Raw genomic sequence first — 21,494 nt, 5'->3', positions numbered from 1 at the left:
GTCGCAAATGGCAAGATTTCATTTCTTTTGATGGCTGCATAGTATTCCATTGTGTATATATACCACATCTTCTTTAAGGGATAGTCTTTTTAACAAAGGATGATGCTGGAACAATTGAGTATCTGATTATTTTCCTAGGGTTGCCATAATAAATTACCACAAACTTCATGGCTTAAACAATTTATTTTCTCACAGATCTAGAGGTCAGAAGTCCTAAATCAAGCTGTTTTGGACTCTTTAACCCAACCCAGGGTGATTTCATCCTGAGGTCCTTACCTTAATTTTATGTGGAAAGACCGAATTTCTAAATAAGATCACATTCTGAGATTTCAGATAGATAAGTGGAGGGGGGAGTCAGGAAGGCACACTATTCAATCTACTACAATATCCATATATTAAAAAAAATTAATACAGACCCTTAACTAACAAAAATTAATTGAACATGGATTATAGACCTAAATTAAAAATGCAAAAGCTCAAAACTTAGAAGAAAATGTAAGACAAAATTTAAGTGATGTTGAGTTTGGTAATGTGTTATTAAATATAATACCAGAAGTATGATCCATGAATGAAAAAAATTGCTAAGTTGGACTTTATTATAATTAAAGACTTTTGCTTTTGAAAGACAACATGAGAATATAAAGACAAGCCACAGACTGCAAGGAAGTGTTTGTAAAACACATACCTGATAAAGGACTTCGTCATAGGCCATTCAGACTGCTATAACATGGACTGGGTAGTTTATAAACAACAGAAATTTTTTCTCACAGTTCTGGAGGCTGGATGTCCAAGATCAGGGTGCCATCATGGTTGTGTAAGGGCTCTTTTCTGGATCATAGAACTCTTATTGTGTCATCATATGGTGTAAAGGAACTAGGAAATTCTGTGGAATTTTTTTTTAATAATCTAATCCCATTCATGAAGATTCTGCCCTCCTGACCTACTCACTTCCCAAAGGCTCCACCTACTTATAACATAAACTTAGAGGGTAAAAATTTCAGCATATGAATTTTGAGGGGACATAAACATTCAGGCCATAGCAGACTTGCATACAAAATATACATAAAATAAAAAAGAAGAAGAAGAAAGAAATCAAGCAACCTAATTTAAAAAATAGGAAAAAATCTAAATGAACACCTCACCAAAGAAGATGTATAAATAGCAAATAAGCACATGAAAAGACATGTGAAATCTCTTGTTGTTAGAAATTGCAAATTCAAACAATAATGAGATTCCACTATATGTGTATTAGACTGGGAAGGGGAAGAAAAAAACAATACTAAATATTGGTGAAGATGTGGAGTGGCAGGAACTCTTATTCATTTCCAATTCTAATGCAAAATTGTACAGCTACTCGGCAAGACAGTTTGGCAGTTTCTTACAAAACTAAACATACTCTTACCATGAGATCCAACAAGTGTACTCTTAGGTATTTACCCAACTGATTTGAAAACTTATATTCACATAAAAACCTACTTGAACATGTTTATAGCCTCCTATTCATAATCACCAAAAATATAAAGCAACAAGATGACTTCAATAGGTGAATGAGTAAACCATGGTACACCTATACAATAGAATATTATTCAGCCATGAAAAGAAATGAGCTATCAAATTACACACACACACACACACACACACACACACACATATACACACACACCATGGATAAACCTTAAACGCATATTGCTAAGTGAATGAAAATAAACTAAGAAGAAGCCTACACACTGTGTGATTCCAAGAGCATGTCATCTTGGAAAAGATAAAACTATAGAAACAGTGAAACGATCAGTGGTAACCAGGGGTTTGGAGTAGGGAGAAGAGTTGAATAGGTGAGACACAGGGGATTTTTTAGGACAATGAAACTATCCTGTATGATACTATAATGGTTGATATATGATGTTATGCACTTGTCAAAACATATGGAGACTTATAGCACATAAAGTGAACCTTAATGTATTCAATTAAAAAATTATTTAGGAGACTGGGGATGCCAAGGAGTGCAGACTGAAACTTGAAAATCTAACTGTATTATAAATGTATCTTATATGGCTATGAGTTAATAGTATGTACACTTGATACAATGTAATTAAAATGGCCTTTTACCTCTGTGTTCTTCCTCCCCCAAATCCATAACCAGAAGTCTAGTCATGAGAAAAAGATCAGACACATTCTGATAGAGGGTAATTCTACAAAATACTTCACCAGGCCCCTGAGAACAGTCAAGGTCATCAAAAACAAGGAAATTCTGAGGTAATAGTCATAGTTAAGAGGACCCTAAGGGTCATGATGAATAAATGTAATGTGGTGTCGAGTGGGATCCTTAAACAAGAAGTTAAAAGTCAAGGAATACAAATAAACTGTGGACTTTAGTTATGAAAAATATATCAAATTTAATTTATTAATTATAACAAACATACTATACTAATGTAAAATATTAATAATAGGGAAAACTGGGTAAGAGATATAGGGGAACACTGTACTATTTTCTCAGTTTTCCTGTAAGCCTAAAACAGTTTTAAAAAATAATTTTTTTTAAAGAAATCAATTCTATTTCTATATATCTTCAATAAGCAATTGGGAAAAAATTAAAAATGCCATTTACAATAGCCTCCCTATCTAGGTAAAAAGAAAGAAATACATAGGGAAAAATCCACTGAATGATATATAAGACCTCTTTACTGAAATCTAAAAAATAAGTCTGGGAAAAAAAATAAAGTAGACTTACATAAGTGGAAAGATATATCATAGTTAAGAAAAAAAATAAAGATGTCAATTCTTTTCAAGCTGATTTTTAGATTCCATGCAAATCTAATAAAATTTCAAGCAGGTTTTTTTTTTTTAAATTCTGAATTTGACAAGCAGATTCTAAAAAAGCCAAGGCAATAAACTGGAGACTTACTATCCAGATATAAAGCTAAAGTGATACAATGTCATAATTATTCAAGGATAAGGAAACAGATGAAATACAATTAAATAGAGTCAGAAATGGTCCCACAAATATATGGTCATCTGCTATATAAGACAAATGGAACAGACAGTGCATAGGTGTGGGGAAAAAGATCATCTTTCTAAAAAAAGATGTAAATTAGATATCAATGTGGAAAAAATTATATATTGACTCCCATCTAAGACTAGAGAAAAAAATTCCATTTCAAATGCTTCAAATAGAATACCACCTCAAAAATAAAGTATTATAGAACATCTACTTGGCTGGAGTAGCCAACGATTCCTTAAGAAGGGCACACATCAACAGTTATTTGATATGTTATTCCTTTTTTAGGAATATGACATGATAAAAAAAATCAGAAGTGAAAGATTGGTCTACTTTAATATTTAATAATTGCAGTCTATCAAATGATAATGATAAAAAATGATAAATTTTCATAAGTAAAAAGAGAATACATAGAGTAAGAGAAGGTGTTTGCGATGCATTTATACGACCAAGGACTTGGGTTCTACAAAACAATAAGATGAGGACAGACAACTCAATAGAAAGTTGAGCAAGATTTATGAATTGCACATCATTAAAGAGAATGCCTAAATGACCAATAAACATATTTAAGATGCTCAACTTCTGTAGTCATCAAACATATACAAATTAAAATCCAGACTACACACCCACCAGAATGACTAACATCAAAGGCAAACAATACCAAATTTGGTGAAGATAAATAGAAAACACAATTCATACACACTTTGATGGGAGTGTAAACTGAAAAACCCTTTGGCCTGATAGTCGATGGTACTGTAACAGCATTGTTATTTGTACTGGTACTGGTGACAGACGGTAGCTACACTTGTGATGAGCATCGTATAACACATAGAATGACTGAATCACCATGTTCTACACATGAAACTAATGTAGGATTGTGTATTAACTATACTTCAATAAAAAAAAAAAAGCTGAACATAGACATATCCTATGATCAGAAAAATCTACTCCTATATATATATCTAATAGAAATGCATACATATGTTCTTCAAAATATATGTACAAAATGTTCATAGAGATACTATTTGTAATAGTCAAAACCAAAAAATTATCCAAATGCAAATAACAGAATTGATAAATAAATTATGGTATTTATACAATGGAATATTAAACAATAATGAAATTTAATAAACTACTTTCATCTATTTTCTACTTTTACATCTACTTTCAACAATATGGATAAAACTCGCCAATATGTTGTTGAGCCAAAGAGACTAAATACAAGTGAATAAATGCTAAATGATTACATTTGCAACAGAAAAAAAAGAATCTATGGGGTAAGAAATTTGAATAGTAGCATTCTTAGGAAATGAAAGAAACAGGGCACGAATAAGAGTTTAGGATGCTATTAACATTTTGTTCCTGATCTATAATAGATATGTTGGTATAATCATGAAAATCAATCAGACTGCATACTTATGTTTGTACACTTTCCTATATGCCTGCCTTACTTAAATGCAAAGGTTAAAAAAAATAAGCATATACCTCATCTACTTCATATTGTGAACACTTACCTCATATTGTGTTCTGTTTTTCATCCACTTTCCTTGGTTATTACATTCAAATTATAAACAAAAATTCTTTTCAAATATTTTTCAAAAATTCATTATGTACACAGCATTGGAGAATATTTAAATACGTAGAGCATACTTGTTGTACAAATAGTATTTCATTAGGGAACAAAAGACCTATGATGATGTCTTAACCTCTGCTAATTTCAAAAAGTATGGTTCTAAAGCAATCGTTTACTTTTCTAAGCCTCAGGGTTTTCATCTGCAAAATGGCCTTAGTGATACCTGACTTACAGGGTATTGTGAGCATTGGAAAGAATGTGTAGATATAATGACAGTTGTAAATCACCAAGACATTTCAGTGATCATGGGTGTGTAGACCCTGCACCCAAAGAAAGACCCAATACAGGTTTTCCTTGCTATCTGAAAATAGCGTGTTCCTATGAAACCTTTCATAAACCCAAAATGTTTCAAGTGAAGAATATTCCCTGCTTTCTGAAAGTTGCAGTTATATCATTTTGCTTTTACAAAGGACCTACATTAGTACAGGAGGGCCTTTTTGTAAAAGTGAAAGTCCTCTTCAATTTTTTTTTTTTTTTTTTTTTTTTTTTTTGGTTAGCAACAACAGGTAGTAATGTAGGTCATTAATAAAAGCAAAATTATGTAATATGAACCTTCAGAAAGTGGGGTATACCTGTAATACCTAATGAAAGTCTAAATGGTAACAAATAAGCTATCACTATTTCTGTAACAATTTCTAAAATTGTGCTTGCCACATCTCTTTATCATTATTTGTCTACATGCTCATTTCCCCAACTAGATTCTGAGTTACCTGATGTCAGAACCACCCTTCCCCATTTTGTATTTTAAATGCTCAAGGAAGTTAAGAAGAAGTAAAACTCAGGCATACTGGTTTCGTCTTCCTGTTATGCTTCTTTTGTTCTCAGCATGTGTCACTCCCATTCAAGTTTTGATTAAATTATCTAATTGAATTCAATGCTACTTCTCCCAGGAAAAACTCCTTCACTAGAAGAAATCATGATTTATTTTCTCAACTAAATTCCTACAAAACATTAGTGACTGCCCTTACCATGAACCCAACAGGTTTTAGATGGAATTGAATTACATATCTTTATTCAAATAATTTTAAATGACTAGAAAATATCAGGACTTGAATATTTATTACATCTGTAATGTTGCAGGAGTACCTTAGTTTGTAATGATAAGCAAGCCCACAAAGGAAACAATGACCAGATTTAACAACATAAAATTGAAAAACCTCTTGGGGACCAAAACAAGTCAAATTCAAACTTAACACAAACGGGCTACAAGAATTACTGCAAAATTAATGAACTCACTAATTAGGTACCTAGCTAGTTAACTAGCTAACTGACTTGCAAAAGGGCCCATTTCCTTCCAGCAGGTTTGTGGCTGTTCTAATGTGAGCTACTTGGTTACCAACAACCTGAATAACTACATGATTAACATGTAGACTCAAACATAATGCTCTGCTCCTGTAACTTTACAAAAGTGGAAAGACCCCCTGGTATTTATTTGCCATTGATTTCTGGCCACAATGCATTTGCAAGATAAAGTGAAGAGTTACCTGATCCTTGTACCCAGATGGGAAGCATGAGGAGATGGAGGATGAAACGGAGTGGAAAGCCCATGAAATTTATAAAATCTTCAGTAACACGTGGAGCACTTTATTCTCTAGCTGGACTTTAGTTCTGAAATGGCAGTTACCTTTTCAATTTCTCACTGAAATCTGTTACTAATTAACCATTTACACAAACCCAAAAACCGAAAAGCTCTCTGATCTTGCAGCATTTGTGGACTTCCTTGTCTGCTTAGCCCCCAATTTGCTGGAATCTCAGGTCTATGCATGCGATTTTCTTCAACATTATGTGCTTGTTGCTCTGTAGCTGTTGCAGATTCATACACAGGTTCTGAAAACTTACCTGCCAACTTGCAAGAAAATTTAATTAGCTCTTCTTTTGACAGTGTTATTAACTGTTCCCAGTCTTTCATGTCCTGTTTTGTATGTACATAATAACATGCAAACTAGTTTATCCACAATGAGTGAGATCAAGTGAAAAGACTGCTCTCCCCAGAGGTATGCTGTGCTTCTAAAAATCACTCCTTTTGAAATCTAAATCCCCATGATCATTGCCTTGAAATGAAATAGGAAATTAAAAATATAAGTTTTCTGTAAAATCATTACTTTCAAATTAAATACTATTTATGTATTAAAATTTTAAAAAGAACAGGCACAGATTACTTTCATCTTTCTATAAGCTCCTCCCCGGCATGGTACTTTAAATAGAAGGAAAGTACTCTTTGCCTAGTGTTTTTGTTTGTGTTTTTCTCTTTTAAATTCCAACAGTCACTTACTTGCCTATTGGTATTTTACTTACACAAGCCCATACAAGATTCCCCAGAATGGCTTCCTCTTCCTGGGATTGTGGAAAAGCAGTACTCATTCACTATCAGTTCATAGCACACTTTAACAATGAACATTTGAAAGTAAGGATTTTTTCCCTCCTGCACTTCTGTTATTGCTGGTTTCATTCAGTTCAATGTATTTTTAATTTCCTTTGAGACTTCCTTAAAAAAAAAAAAAAGGATTTATTTATTTATTTGAGCAGGGAGGGGTGGTGGGAGAGGGAGAGAAATCCTCAAACAGACTCCCCACTGAGCATGGAGCTAGACAGGAGGCTGCATCCCAGGACCATGAGATCATGAACTGAGCCAAAATCAAGAGTTAGAGGCTTAGCTGTGAGCCACCCTAGACCCCCAGGTTTTCCTTTTGATTCATAGATAATAAAGGGTTTTTTCTTTTAATGTTTTCTGTGCTTGGGGTTTTTTTTTTGTTGTTGTTGTTCTTTTCTTTTCTTTTTTTAAAGATTGTATTTATTTATTTGACAGAGAGAGTGCGCAAGAGAGCCCAAGGAGAGGAAGCAGCAGGTAAGGGAGAGGGAGAAGCAGACTCCCCGCTGAGCAGGGGGCCAGATGTGGGACTGGATCCCAGGACCCTGGGATCATGACCTGAGCCAAAGGCAGCTGCCCAGCCAACCGAGCCACCCAGGCACCCCTCTGTTATTTTTCTATTACTGCTTTTTGTTTGATTCCATGTGGTCAGGGAATATACTCTCTCCTGCTGAGGTGTGTTTATGGTCCAGGATATGGTTGATCTTGGTATATATTCCATAGGTGCTTGGAAAAAACCCATGCACTTTGCTCTTGTAAGGTGGCATGTTCTATAAATATTCATTAGATCTTGTTGGTTGATGGCGTTGTTGAATTCTTCTATGTACTTCCTGATTTTCTGTCTAGTTGTTCCATCAATTTTTGAGAGAGAGGAGGTTGAAGTCTCTATAATTGTGGATTTGTCTATTTCTCCTTTCAGTTCTATCTAAAGACACATTTCGGATTGTTATATCTTCTTAGTATATTGACCACCATTTTACCTTTATGTGCTTTCCCTTTCTGTCCCTGTTGAGTTTTGTTTGTTTGTTTGTTTAAAGATTTTATTTATTTATTTGACAGAGAGAGATCACAAGTAGGCAGAGAGGCAGGCAGAGAGAGAGGGGGAAGCAGGATCCCCACTGAGCAGAGAGCCCAATGCAGGGCTCGATCCCAGGATCCTGAGATCATGACCCGAGCAGAAGGCAGAGACTTAACCCACTGAGCCAAGCACAGTTTTTTTGTTTTTTGTTTTTTTGTTGTTGTTGTTGTTGTTGTTCTGAAACATATCAAATACAGCCGATCCTGCTTTCTCTTAACTACTTTGCATGTTATATCTTTTTCCATAATTTTATTCCAACCTACCTCTATTTCTTATGTTTCTATAATTGAAGTGAGTCTTCTTGGAGGGCAGCATATAGATTAGTCATATTTTTGTTTGTTTTTTATCTCTTCTACCGATCTCAATCCTTTAATTGGTGTCTATCACTTACATTTAATGTAATTTATGTATATTTTTTTCTTTAAAGATTTTATTTATTTGTTTGACAGAGAGAGAGAGAGATCACAAGTAGGCAGAGAGGCAGGCAGAGAGAGGAGGAAGCAGGCTCCCCACTGAGCAGAGAGCCCTATGCAGGGCTCGATCCCAGGACTCTGGGATCATGACCTGAGCTGAAGGCAGAGGCTTTAACCCACTAAGCCACACAGGAGCCCCTAATATTTATATTTAAGGCTTAAGTTTTCCCTTTTATTTTTTTATATTCTGTTTGTTCTCTTTTTCTCTCTATTTTGTTTTTCTGCCTTCTTATAGGATACTTGAACACTTTCTATAATTCCATTTTAATTTATCTATGGTATTTTAAGTGTGTCTTCTTAAAGCTTTCTTAATAGTTATTCTAAATATTATATTACATATGTACAATGTAATACATAAGCGAAGATTTGTGTATATATGCATGTGTGTATACCTAATCACTGTTTACAGGTGTCAACACTTCAGCAGTCTTAGGGAAGTATAGAAAGCTTACCATCCTTTACATTTACATTCCTTTACCCTTTACATTCCTTTACCCTTTCTATTTATAATATAATCATTTAACACATTACCTTTATATACTTTGAGAACTACATTTATCAGTGTTACAATTTTGTTTCAACCATCAAACATAATTCAGAAAACTCTAAAGGAGAAGAAAATCTTTTGTATTTACCCACAAGTTTGCTTACCATATTCTTTCTTACTTGCTGATGTTCCAAGATTCCTTATTTTATTATATTCTTTTCTGTTTAGAGAATTTCCTGTAGCCATTCTTTTAGGGGTAGATCTATTGGTGACAAATTCTCTCAGTTTTCCTTCATCTGCCAATGTCTTGATTTCTCTTTTATTTGTAAAGAATATTTTCCCGGATACAAATAAAGAGTTTGTATGTTCATTTTTCTCAGTACTTGAAAATGTTGTGAACTCCACAGTTTATAATAAGAAATCTGCTATCATTTGACTGATTTTCCTTCTATAAGTAATTTATCACTCTTCTATAACTGCTTTCAAGACTTTTTTTTTCATCTTTAGTTTTCTGAAGTTTAACTTCTGTCTTGAAATAGATTTATTTGGGTTTATCTTGTTTGGAGTTAACTGTTCTTCTTGACCCTATAGGTCTGCATTTTTCCAAATTTGTGAAACTTTCAATCATTATTTCTTTGAATACTTTTTCTGTCCCATTCTCTTATTCTGTCTCCTTCTAGAACTCTGAAGACCCAAATGTTAGATCTTTTTGTTTTAGTCCCACATGTTCCTGAAGTTGTGTTTTTTTTTTTTTCAGTCAATTTTTTTGTGTTTTTCAGAATTGGTCATTTTTATTGTTCTCTCCTCAAGTTCAATTATTTTTTCTCCCTGTCTTCTCCGTTCTGCTATTGAGCCCATAAGTTGCTTTTTAAGTTTTACATTTATTTTATTTATTTTTATTTTTTAAATTTCCATTTGGCTTTTCTTTATAACAGCTTTTTGTTTTTCTGTAACTTTTTATTTCTTTGCCCAGAGTTTCTATTTTTTTCATCTGTCTCAATTGTGTTATAATTATTTACTGAAGTATTTTTATAATGGTTATGTTAAATTCTTTTCTGGTAATGCTAAAATTTGAATCATGTTGGATTTGGAATCTGTTTATTGTCTGCTTTTTAAGTTGGAATCCATTTTTAGTCTTGGAGCACAATGGATAATTTTTAATTGACATCTGAACATTGTGCATATTTTAAGATTCTGGACCATATTTAAATCCAGTGTTTTAGCTGTCCTCCTCTAATACTGCTCTAGCAAAAGTAAGGACACTGTCTTGTTACTGGCAGGTCAGGATGAAAGCGAAACTTCTATACTCAGTCTTCATTAACACAGAGCTAGGGGAATTCAGTGTCTCCATTGCTAAGAAGTGGTAATGGGGCACATCTCTTCTTGCTGCTTTTGCATGGCCTCCACTTATACTGTGAGAGGTAAAATCTTTTTATATCTGATGATGGTGAATGTCCAAACTTTCTATTTGTTGTCCTCTGACATCACCCAAATGAGGAGGGCAAGGGTAATTTGTTCCAGTGGGAGTAGAAGTCCAAGCTCCAATATGGTCTCCACTGAATCATAGGGCCTGAAGTCTTTCTTTACTGCAAGGTGGGAACAAAAGTCCTAGTTCCCACTGGACCTTTTCTGATGCCACCCTTGTTGGTAGGTATGGGAGTGGGGGCAGGGTTCTGGCACCTTGTAAAGTCTGGCACAGGTCAAGTGTAGGCTTCCCACTCAGCTCTTGCTGATGTGTGTATTTGTTTGTATGTGAGAGAGGGGATGGTTCACTTTTTCCTGTCGAGTTTGGCTGGAGTAAAGCAGTTATTGGTCAACATTTTCTGTCTTGCTAGACTGCCCCACTCCTGGGCATTTGTCTAAAGAGAGCAGGCTTTTTATGAGGTCTTTTAAAAATCTGTACTTACTGGCATTTCCAGGTTTCCAGCTTCTTCAATACCCCATCTGAGATAATTAAGGCAAAAAGAAAACCCAAAGAACTCATCTCAGTCAGTTATTCAGCTCTCAGGTACCTATCTGGGACTCCCTTCCCCTCATCTTTAAGAGTCTTCTCATGTTTGTTTTATATATAATGTCCAGGGCTTTTAGCTGTACTTACTGCAAGGGATAGGAAAAAGTATAGAGACTTCACCTTCCAGAAATGGAAGTCTCACATAATTCAATTTTTAACAACAGGTAACACACTTAAATAGGCATTTCATAAACAATTCAAGTAGTCAACCTATACATGAAAAGATAAGTGCTCAACATTCATTAGTTAGATGAAAATTAAATATATAAATACAATAATACCGAACACCCAAGATAACTAACGTTTTTTTCTAAAGATTTTATTTATTTATTTGACAGAGATCACAAGTAGGCAGAGAGGCAGGCAGAGGGGGTTAGGGGGGAAGCAGACTCCCTGCTGAGCAGAGAGCCCAATGCCGGGCTCAATCCCAGGCCCCTGAGATCATGACCTGAGCTGAAGGCAGAGGCTTAACCCACTGAGCCAACCAGGTGCCCTAACTAACATTTTTTAAAAGATTGTCAATGCCAAGTTTTGGCAAGATTCATGAGAGATTAAATTGGCATAATCATTTTAGCAGTGTCTACTACGGTTGTATTTTGTATGCCCTTTGACTCACTGATTAACTCCTAGATATATACACCCAAGAGAAATGAATTAATATGCCCATCAAAAGAAATATACAAAAAAGGGGCACCCTGGGGGCTCAGTCAGTTAAGCATCTGCCTCTGTCTCAAGGTCCTGGGATCAAGCTCCAAGTGGGGCTCTCTGTTCAGCGGGGAGTCTGCTTCTCTCTCTGCCTGCCACTCCCCCTGCTTGTGCTCTCTCTCTGTCAAAACAAAATAAATAAAATCTTAAAAAAAAAAAAAAAAGGAATATACAAAAATGTAACAGAAGCCTTATTTGTGGTGGCCAAAACTAAAAACAATTCAAATGGTATCAACTCTAGGAAGGGTAAATAAATTATAGTAATCTTCATAGCATTAGATGCTACACAGCAATAAAAAAAGAAAGAATAAAACTATGTCATGGATGAATCTCACAAAATTATAATGAGTAGAAGAAGTCAGGGACAAAAGAATATATACTATTTGGTACCATTTATAAGAAATGTTAAGACTACACAAAATATTCAAGGGTAATAGAAATCCAAATAAGGTAATTCTGGGAGAGGGATATGACCGGAAAGAGGTACAGGAAATATTCTGCGTTTTTGAAAATACTCTGTATTTTTCTATGGGCTGTATTTTCACAGGTTGATATATATGAAAATTAATTGAGTTGGAAACCTAATACATTTATGTGTACATGTGTGTACATGTTTCTGCTAAACCTTAACAAAAAAATGTTTAAAGATGTTCTTCCATTTCACTTTATAATACATTTTAATGGCCATGCACTGGACATCCTTGGAATCCACAATCATTGACCTTTTGAGACCTTTTATCTTTTTTTAAACCACACCTTCCTCAGCTTCCTGGTCTTTCTACCTTAATTTCCATTGTATTCACTATTTACAATTCAACTTCCTAAAAAAGACAGTCTTCTACCTATCAAGACCCATATTGCTCCAATGCTCACTACATATCACAGTATTTCACAAAACTCTGTTTTTATGTAAGCTTAGTTTATCTATCAAAATCTGCTAAGACTTTACCTCATCTATGCCAATCTGTAATTCTCCGAAAAAGTTCATTATTTCCTTGCATGAATAATTGTTGGTTTGCAAATTCAGGAGCTTCCCATGTGAACCCTGAAACTGGCCCCTGTGTTTGAAGAGCAAGGAAAGATTGAGGAAAGAGGCCGCCACTCCAGAGTGATAAGTGACAAGTTTAATAAGCAAGGGAACTTACTTACAAGGCTTGTTTTAGGCAGCACCAAGATGGGTAGATCTCTGCACCCACCCGCTAGAGTCCTAAAAATTTATATAGACACCTTACCTGAGTTCTGTTACACATACTGTTCAAATAGTCTCAACCTACATTGCTTTCTTAAGGCTCTGCTCTTGAAAATGGGCTGCCTTGTGGGAACAGTGGGCAGAATATATACTCCAAGGACAGGGGAGGGAGGAAGAAGACTGGGTCCAGCTTAAGGGTCAACCAGTGGCCACATCTTCTCAATGACCTACTCCATCAATGACCAGCTTTTGGTTATAACTGCTTTTATTATGCACACTGATGGAGGGGGGAGTATGGGGCAGGGGGGGGGAGTATGGGGGCAGGTGAGAGGGGCGAGTACAGAGGCCAGACTTTGCTTTAGCTCCAGGTCTCCAGGCAGAATTCCTGAGGCATATAGATTACAACAGTCATACAGCTCCCTCAAAGACCTCCTTTAATGTATTATCACTATTGTTTTACTCTCGTTAGTGCTACTTTCCTCTGATAACCATAACCATGACCCCTCACCAAGATATATGTTAGCAATCATCTTTCAAACATATAGTGCACTGATGTATATTTGAAGTGTCTCATAACTAATGTTTTACTAGACAAAAATAAAGGCAGTCTTATCTTAACAATAGCTAGTTCTCCAAGGTCTTGGAGACCTTGTTTTTAACATGCACAAAAACCTTAGACTTACGCTCTCCTTAACCCCCATTAACTAAAAAGTATACAGTCACATCTTGCAATTCAGTGCAGCTCTTTCTGCCCATGGGTCCTGTCAACCAGCTATAATAAAAGCACCTTTTTTTGCATAAAAAAGTTTCAAAAATTCTTTCTTGACAGTTCACTGGTAGCCCCCATCACATACTATACTATTGATAACTGTCTTCATCATTATCTCTGTATTCTTGAAGGCTCCCATGTATACAGAAACAACACAGATAAGGTGATTTTTATTTTGCCTGAGACCCACATTTCTTCACTAAACTCAACCATTCAACCAGTTCCCGCCTGTCTTATTAAGGCTCAAATCCTGTTTCCTTTAGAGAACCTTCATTCACCTCAGTCAAAATTGATCATGACCTTGCTTCTACTGAATGACGGTAGTACACTGGCTATGCCACTCTTGAGGCATTTACTATGCACTGAAATAATTCTGAAGGGACATGGTTGAACATGTTTTTTAAAAAATTCATTAATAATTAAAAGTAAATAGGTTTTATGGGGCTGCCTGGGTGGCTCAGTGGGTTAAGCCTCTGCCTTCGGCTCAGGTCCTGATCTCAGGGTTCTGGGATCAAGTCCCACATCGGGCTCTCTGCTAGTCAGGGAGCCTGCTTCCTCCTCTCTCTCTCTCTATTTGTGATCTCTCTCTCTGTCAAATGGATAAAATCTTAAAAAAAAAAAAAAGTAAATAGGTTTTAATATTATCGAGGAAGAGGAATTCTCTCTGCCCTTCGAGGACCTTCTAGCCAGACTGAGAATCAGATTGACATGAGACAGATCAGCAGAGAAAATCAAACTTAATTTCCTAGGTATAGGGAATCCTTGCAGACATGGATATTCCAAAGACAGTCAGGCAAAATGAGGTATAAAAGTCATCCTAAACTAAGGAGAAAGGGGTAAGGATGTGGGGCTTCAAAGGGAAGGAAAGCAATTCCCAGGAAGGTGAAAAAGAGTAAATCTTAGATAAACAAATGTTTGCTGGGCCATTTAGAAAAAATGGGACATAGAGGACTTGGATCAAACAGACCTTGGTAGGTTCCTCCCTTTCTACCACACTTAGGTCCTATTATGATGTTAAATATGGTGATTGCTCTTTACTTGGAGGTCTTCTAAATTTTTATGTGCCTTTGAGGGAGAGGTAAAGAGCTTTTCCTGAATTACCTGAGTTTTTATTGCCTTTTTTTTTTAAGATTTTACTTATTTATTTGAGAGAGAGCAAGAGGGAGAGAGAGAGAGCAAGAGCAGGGGAGAGAGGCAGCGGGGAGGGAGATGTGGACTCCACGCTGAGCAGGGAGACCCAGGACACAGATGACCCTGGGATCATGACCGGAGTCAAAGGCAGATGCTTAACCAACTGAGCCACCTCAGTGCCATTTGATTGCTTTTTAACTCAAAATATCTCCATGTCAAAGTGACCCATTTGGAGATGACCTGCCTTTGGTCCCTACAATATTATTAAACTTCTTCACTATAGAAGGTGGACTTCACTCAAAAATGATAGAAGGAATCACAGATAAAAAAGCATCAATAGGTTTTAATATAAAAAATTTAAATTTAATAATGGTGAGTTTTTAAAGAACGTAATTAAAATTTAAAAAGGCAAGTAAGAGATAAGAGGAAATCACTCACAGTAGATATTATAGAAAAAGATCATGACCAATTTTTAAATTTTCTGCTGAATTCCACCCAAATAAATCAGAGAAAATTAAAGTTCCTCTTCCCTGTAGTTATTGGAGTAGAATTAAGTGGGCCTGGAGAAAGAGATGAAACACAAAGAATGGAAAATAAATATTTTAAAGATAAATGTTTATATCTTTCTCATGAGAGCATAGATATAGTGATTACTTCATCTGCTAATCTAATCCTAGCTCAAATAGAAGATAACTTGCATGTCTCTCAGAAACAATCTTGATTTTCATGTCCTTAAAACATTATGTGCACTTTATCACTTTTGAAAGCCTTTCTTAGTTTCCTTGACTGACCATCCCCCAAATGGATTTACAGTGCTAACTTTGTGAAAATAATTTTCTTTGGCAAATTCTATTGCCTAATGGCCACTACAAGACCACTTACGAAGTCTGTAAAAGGTTCTCTGCAGGCCAGGTGGATAATTTAGTCAGCCATTCTCCAGCATTTACTTCTATCTTCGATGGATTTGCCTTTCACTTCCCCACTCTAGCACCTCTCTTCTCTGCACAAACCTTTTCATAGGTATCAAAATAACTTCACAAAGGCTTTGTGTGAGTAAAATTATAAAGAGGTATCACATATACCAAATAAGTATCTAGACTTCAAAATCATTACAAAATGTCTCCTAAAATACTTTATGATGAGACTAGAAATATAAAAATTGACTTTACAGTAATATCACTATGTAATTTCAATTAAAATGTCCTTTGTAAGATTTATTTAGGAAAAAGAAATGAGTGTCTCATTATTCCTAACAACTTCTCCACATAAATGTTCCAGAAGTGAAAGTCCACCTGGCCTGTTTATTCTTCTACATGTCCCACATAGCCACTCTCTCTCTTTTTTTTAATCCAGTAACCAGCCTCCTCATATTTCAAAATCTCTACCTCCCTGCCTTACCCAGGAAACCCACTTCTAGAATTCTAGGAAAAGAGTGTCCATCAGCTCTTTACCAGAAATCCATTGTTCCAAAACTTTAAATTAACATAGCAATAAAATTCTTGAGGTTCTTTTTCACCCTTATTTATCTATTTATTATTTTTTAAAAATAAACATGGTCTTAAGTCGTCCACGGTTGCCTTGGTAGTAAAGGGGCAGTGGTGCTGAGCAGCATCTTCTGGTGTATTTCATCAGCCAATCAGGTCAGGAGTTATGGACCTGAAGCCAATGGGTGCAGACCAGGGGCGGGGCTTGGAGCAAGTAACTGCCAGAGAGCTTGCAGTTGATTGTGGCTGTTCTGGGGTGAAAAGAAGAGCTAGTCTCCACTTCTCACTACCCCAGGATACTCCTTCTGAGACTCTGGACGGTGAGCCCTCCTGCAGTTTTTCCTTCAGGAAGTTGCCCTTCCCTTCTGGTACTTTGCTCCCTCAGCCTTTCCTTGGAGAGGAGGAAATGCTCCCACACTATTCCAGCTACCCATTCAGCCAGCCATTCCCTCGAAGAGTTTCCACCTTTCCTGTGGCAGCCAAATCAAGGCAAACGAGCCTCTCATTTGGACTTGCTGCGCCTTAACCGCTGTCCCTCCTCCATGACTCTTCCTATGTCATCCCTTCCAAACTATCTGGTTTATAGGTTTGTTACCTTTGCCTTGCTGAGGCACAGAGAGGAAAGCACGCTGATGTCCTGGTCAGTCTCCTCAGGTGCATGGAGCTGAGCCGAGAGGGATGAAGGGCTCCTTGGGAGTGAAGAGGCATTAGGAGGGCGACAGACCGTCCATGTCAGTTAGAGTCGTGAGTAAGGGCTGCTGTGTGGTGTGGCAGGACCCCGGTGGTGGTCTGTCATAAACCTTTAGGCCAGAGTTTGCCCCTTGTGAAGATTACTGGGATGCCACTGTGCCCTCCGCGAATTCCTGAAAAATGTGGTGATTAGAAGGAAAAAAAGACCTCCCATTTTCAGGGACAAAGAATTAGTCTTACTTCCTCTTTTCCATGACAGAGAGAATTTCTTAAGGCCGACTGACTGTTGAGAGGCAAGGCTACATGCCCTTTCTGAGAGAGCAGTCATGAATTTACTCCATGCATAGTGGAAATGGAGGCATTATCGAATTTATTGAAAAATTAATGTAGGAAACCTATATGGTAATTTCAAGACAAATGAATACTTTTAATGAGACACAGACTCATAAACTTCTCCAAAGTTGTCAAAAGTCAGCTGAACCTTGAGAAGAGTTTCATTGAACATTGAAAATCTGTTTAGTCTCGCTGCTATTTCTTTACCCATACCTTTTAAAATATTAAGCTAGAGTAATATTAGCATTTACATGCTAACTTAAAATGAGATCATTTCGTTGGGTGAGAGGTTTGCCAGGAGAATTTGGCATAGAGGTTGGAAAAGCCAGACTGAGTGTTTGCCATGTATTTACAGCCAGATAGTGAAATTCAGTTGAACTTGATCATCTGTATCCCTGAATTTCAAGGATAATGAAGACAGAGTAATTTTTTTTCTTTTCTGAAAGGAGTTGATTAGGATTAAATATATAAACACTTTTTAAAGTTTTCATATAAACAATTTTAGAAATAAGGAAAATGCTTTGGGAACATGTCTCCCTACTTTTAGTTTGGAAAATAAACTCCTTAATTGTAGTAAATTCTGCAAGCATGTAAGAATGTGTAACTATGTTGCAGAAAATACTTTTCCTTTTTTGGTCAAGCCTCTTTGCTCCAGGATGTTTAATTTTGGAATAACAGTGGGCAAGTTAATAGGTGACATTGACATTATTTTTCTAAATAGTTTGGCATTTAACTAAAAGCAAGTATCATTAAACTATCACAGTGTTGTTTCCTAAAGGCATGGACTTCTCTCAGGGCAGGGCTTCGGAATAATGGCTGCTCATTAGAATCACTGGGAAGCTTCTGAAGTTCCCAATACCCAGGTTAGACCTCAGACCTATTAGATTAACCTCTGGGAGTGCCACCCATACATCTGTACTTTTTTTTTTTTTAAAGATCCTATTTTTAGGTAATTTCTACACCCAACATGAGGCTCAAACATTACATCAAAAACTAATGATGTATGGTGACTAACATAACATAATTAAAAAAAATTAAAGTTTTAAAAAATAAAAAATAAAACAAAATTGCTAAACATTGAAAAAAGAAAGAAAGAAATGATTTGAGACTAAAAATGGAGGAATTTTGCCTTTGAATTGGGTGAATCCCAGTGGTTGCTGACTTTGACTGCACATTAAAATTGCTGATGAAGCCCAGGCTGCAAGTCAGACTGATCAAAACAGAAATCTCTGGGGATAGGACCCAGGCATCAGTATCATTATAACACCACAGGTGATGCCAAATAAATAAAATAGACACAGAGAGATAAGTTTCACAGATAGGGACCTATACACATAGGAAGAGTGAGGACAACAGCCGTGAAGGAAGCTGCCCAGAGTCTTTCACCCTGTAAGCTGCAGCCCATCAGCCCTTTGCTTACGGGCAGTCTGACCACAGTCGGCACTTTTACATTGGTGTTAATATGATACAACCTTTATAAATGGTGTTTACGAGGCTCTTTGATGCTACTGATAGAACACCGAGTGCAAAGCAGTATAAAGTATATTAGTGTAAAGATGAGCCCAACAGTGTAAATAGTACACACAAGAACCATGAGATGGCAGGACTGTGGTTGATTTTTTTCCCCCTGTTTTTGGCAATGTTTGTTTACATATTTATTTCAGAAGTGTTCAGTAAACATGTATTCATTTAATTTTTTCTTTCAAAATATTATTTTTATAATTAGAAAAGGGTATATAATAACATAAAGTATTTAAAATTTAAAAAGACATTGAACTTTGAAATTTAAAAAGACATTTCTGGATTAGAAAAGGAAGTTTGGTAAAAATGAACTAATTTAGCATGGCAGCCAGATAAGATGCTAATAGAGGACACTAGAAAATGTTAAGTCACTGTTAGGAGATAGAATTGGAAGAATTCCCTGCATGAATTTTAAGACCCTGATATAAAACACTCCTTAGCATGGGAAGCAGATGAGATTACAGACTGTAATTATCACTTATTTCCTCAAACCAAGACACATCCCAGTGTAAGGTTTTATAGGCAAGATAAACACGACACCAGGCGAAGTGGGTGCAAGGCAAGATTTATTAAAGGCACTCTCCAGTGAAGTTTCAGGGCTCTGGAGAAGGAGAGCCAGGAAAGTTGCCCCCGGAGGAGGTGGGCACCCTTGGGCAAGGTTCCTCCTGGAAAGGGGAGTGGGGGAAGTCGCACTGGGAGGGAGTTGGTGGGGGTCTTTTATCGGGCCAAGGTAGGGCATGGGCTCACATCCATATATGCTAGGGTATTTGGTGATCGGAGGGTATGGGGTGGGGGGTCCTGATACTTCTGTTTCTTGCATAGGTATCGGGTTACCTATGGAGACGTGACCTGGGCATACATCCTTTTGGCGGAAGAGTCAAGGGTTAAGGAAGGGGGGTGGGGAGGCTGGAAGATGGCTGCCCCAGGGGTCATTTCTATTGTTCCTCCTGCATTTCCCGGAGCCCAAAACCCAGGACACATCATGGCCCTTGTTGTTCCTCTTCCATGAAGCAACAATGAGATAGAACATGTAACAACTCCCTTGTTTTAAATCCTTTTGGTTTCAACATTTTTCTTATGTTCTTGGTTACTATATAAATATACAAAAGTTAGAGAAAACCTGGCTCATCGCACCTAAATGAGATAAAAGAATGCTAAGATGGAATATCACCATGGTCTATTAACTCCTGTCTGGAGAGAGCAGCAAAAGAGATCAGAATATTCTGACCGTATCCATTTTCCCCATTTGGAACAGCTGCCAGACACGCTTGCAGAGTCTCAGATAAGCTGAGGGCAAACCCTTCAGTTGTTCATCACCAGAACTAAGTAATCTACACTAGTCTGTGGTCCCAGTAACTGGTTAGATGAAAACTCCTTACACACCATTGGGTAGATGCACGGTGAATAACAGCAGAGGAGTGCTTGGCATTGTAAGTGAACGCAGGGTGACACTGGCTAGTCTCTATCACTTGGGGTTGTACCTTTTATATCTCATTCAAATTGTAGGCATCATAGAAGGCAGAGGCTTCCCAAAATTTGGTGGACCCTAAGATATCACCAGAAGTAATTAAGGAGAAATGTGAACTGCTTTCTTCTTCTTCTTCTTCTTCTTCTTCTTCTTCTTCTTTTTTAAAGAAATGTACTAGAAGCCCAAGAAGAAGGCAAATTTTACAATCCTGTGATCCTGTGAGAGTTTTGCTGAGTCTTAAGAGTTGAATTCAAATGGTCTGTGAGAAACAGCAGAATGGATTTGAATTCTAGTCATTCTAATTTCACTCTTCTTACCAGAGGATTTTCTAACACATGGCAGGAATTTTTCACAAGTACGTTTATGACTGCTTCTGAAGATCTCCCTGAAATCATTCTAATACTGTCCTTGGTCTGCACAGTTGGGGGTAGGTATAACTCTCTTTATTTGAGTTTATTCTATGGCTATTTCTTGTAAATGTCACCATATAGAACTGGGGAAAGTAGCAATAATAGAAAATTAGAATTTTGTTCCTAAATTCATACTTTTAACCCAAGATTATCAACCAAATGATAATCTGCCCCTGAAAAAGAGATATGTAGAGTCTAGTTCATATTATTTATCGTCTTTTGGATTCAAAGTATTCACACTTTTTACTTGGTAGATTTAAACGATGGGAAGAATCAAAGCAGATGAGCCAAAAATTAAGAGATGGGGTATTTTGATTGCTATCTGCAAGATCACAAACTATAGTTTCATTCATATATTAAAACTAGTTGTGTACTACTTTCTTCATTTGAGCAAAGAATTTTCAAAATGAGGGGGAGTCTTCTGAGTGGATCGGTTATCTTTTAACCACTTGGTAGGGTGTCCCATAGGTTTTGTTCAAATAATAAATTATGCCTCCTTCTGTGAGAAGAATACTATAAAAATCCAAAGAAAACACTTTTTTTTCATTCTTTGATTAAAACTTATATTACAAAGAGGCAGAAAACATTAAACTGAAGGAAATGCTGTGATATTGCTTATTGTACTTTGATAACAATTCATTACAGGCTTTCTAATGTGTAGTAGGCAACCCGTAATATAGGAAGCTAGCTTTTCTCATTGGGCAAATTCTTATAGCTGGTTCCTCATTGTTAGTTTGGGAATCAACCAG

The 21,494-nt window shown here is 36.5% G+C and overlaps 2 protein-coding genes across 8 annotated transcripts in view; one reads left to right on the top strand and one right to left on the bottom strand.

Moving 5' to 3' along the window:
* Positions 1 to 17,046, bottom strand: part of LOC116864547 (OX-2 membrane glycoprotein-like) — a 37,471-nt gene extending 20,425 nt beyond the window's left edge. The window contains 3 exon segments of the mRNA XM_032852191.1: positions 10,942 to 10,978; positions 12,700 to 12,808; positions 16,919 to 17,046. Coding sequence (XP_032708082.1) covers positions 10,942 to 10,978; positions 12,700 to 12,808; positions 16,919 to 17,031 — 259 coding nt within the window. The 5' untranslated portion in view covers positions 17,032 to 17,046.
* Positions 16,623 to 21,494, top strand: part of SLC9C1 (solute carrier family 9 member C1) — an 80,190-nt gene continuing 75,318 nt past the window's right edge. For 4 of the 7 annotated variants that reach the window (XM_032852190.1, XM_032852184.1, XM_032852188.1 and 1 more), the window contains exons 1-3: positions 16,623 to 16,643; positions 16,910 to 17,067; positions 20,503 to 20,762. In XM_032852190.1, coding sequence (XP_032708081.1) covers positions 20,612 to 20,762 — 151 coding nt within the window. In that variant the 5' untranslated portion in view covers positions 16,623 to 16,643; positions 16,910 to 17,067; positions 20,503 to 20,611. Of the gene's footprint in view, positions 16,644 to 16,909; positions 17,072 to 20,502; positions 20,763 to 21,494 lie in introns of all 7 variants that reach the window. The other 3 variants (XM_032852185.1, XM_032852186.1, XM_032852187.1) reach the window with 3 other exon arrangements.

The sequence above is a fragment of the Lontra canadensis genome, unplaced genomic scaffold (assembly GCF_010015895.1).
Source record: "Lontra canadensis isolate GAN:19392208 unplaced genomic scaffold, GSC_riverotter_1.0 scaffold6, whole genome shotgun sequence".
Taxonomy (NCBI): domain Eukaryota; kingdom Metazoa; phylum Chordata; class Mammalia; order Carnivora; family Mustelidae; genus Lontra; species Lontra canadensis.
This window is presented reverse-complemented; position numbering and strand designations above follow the sequence as displayed.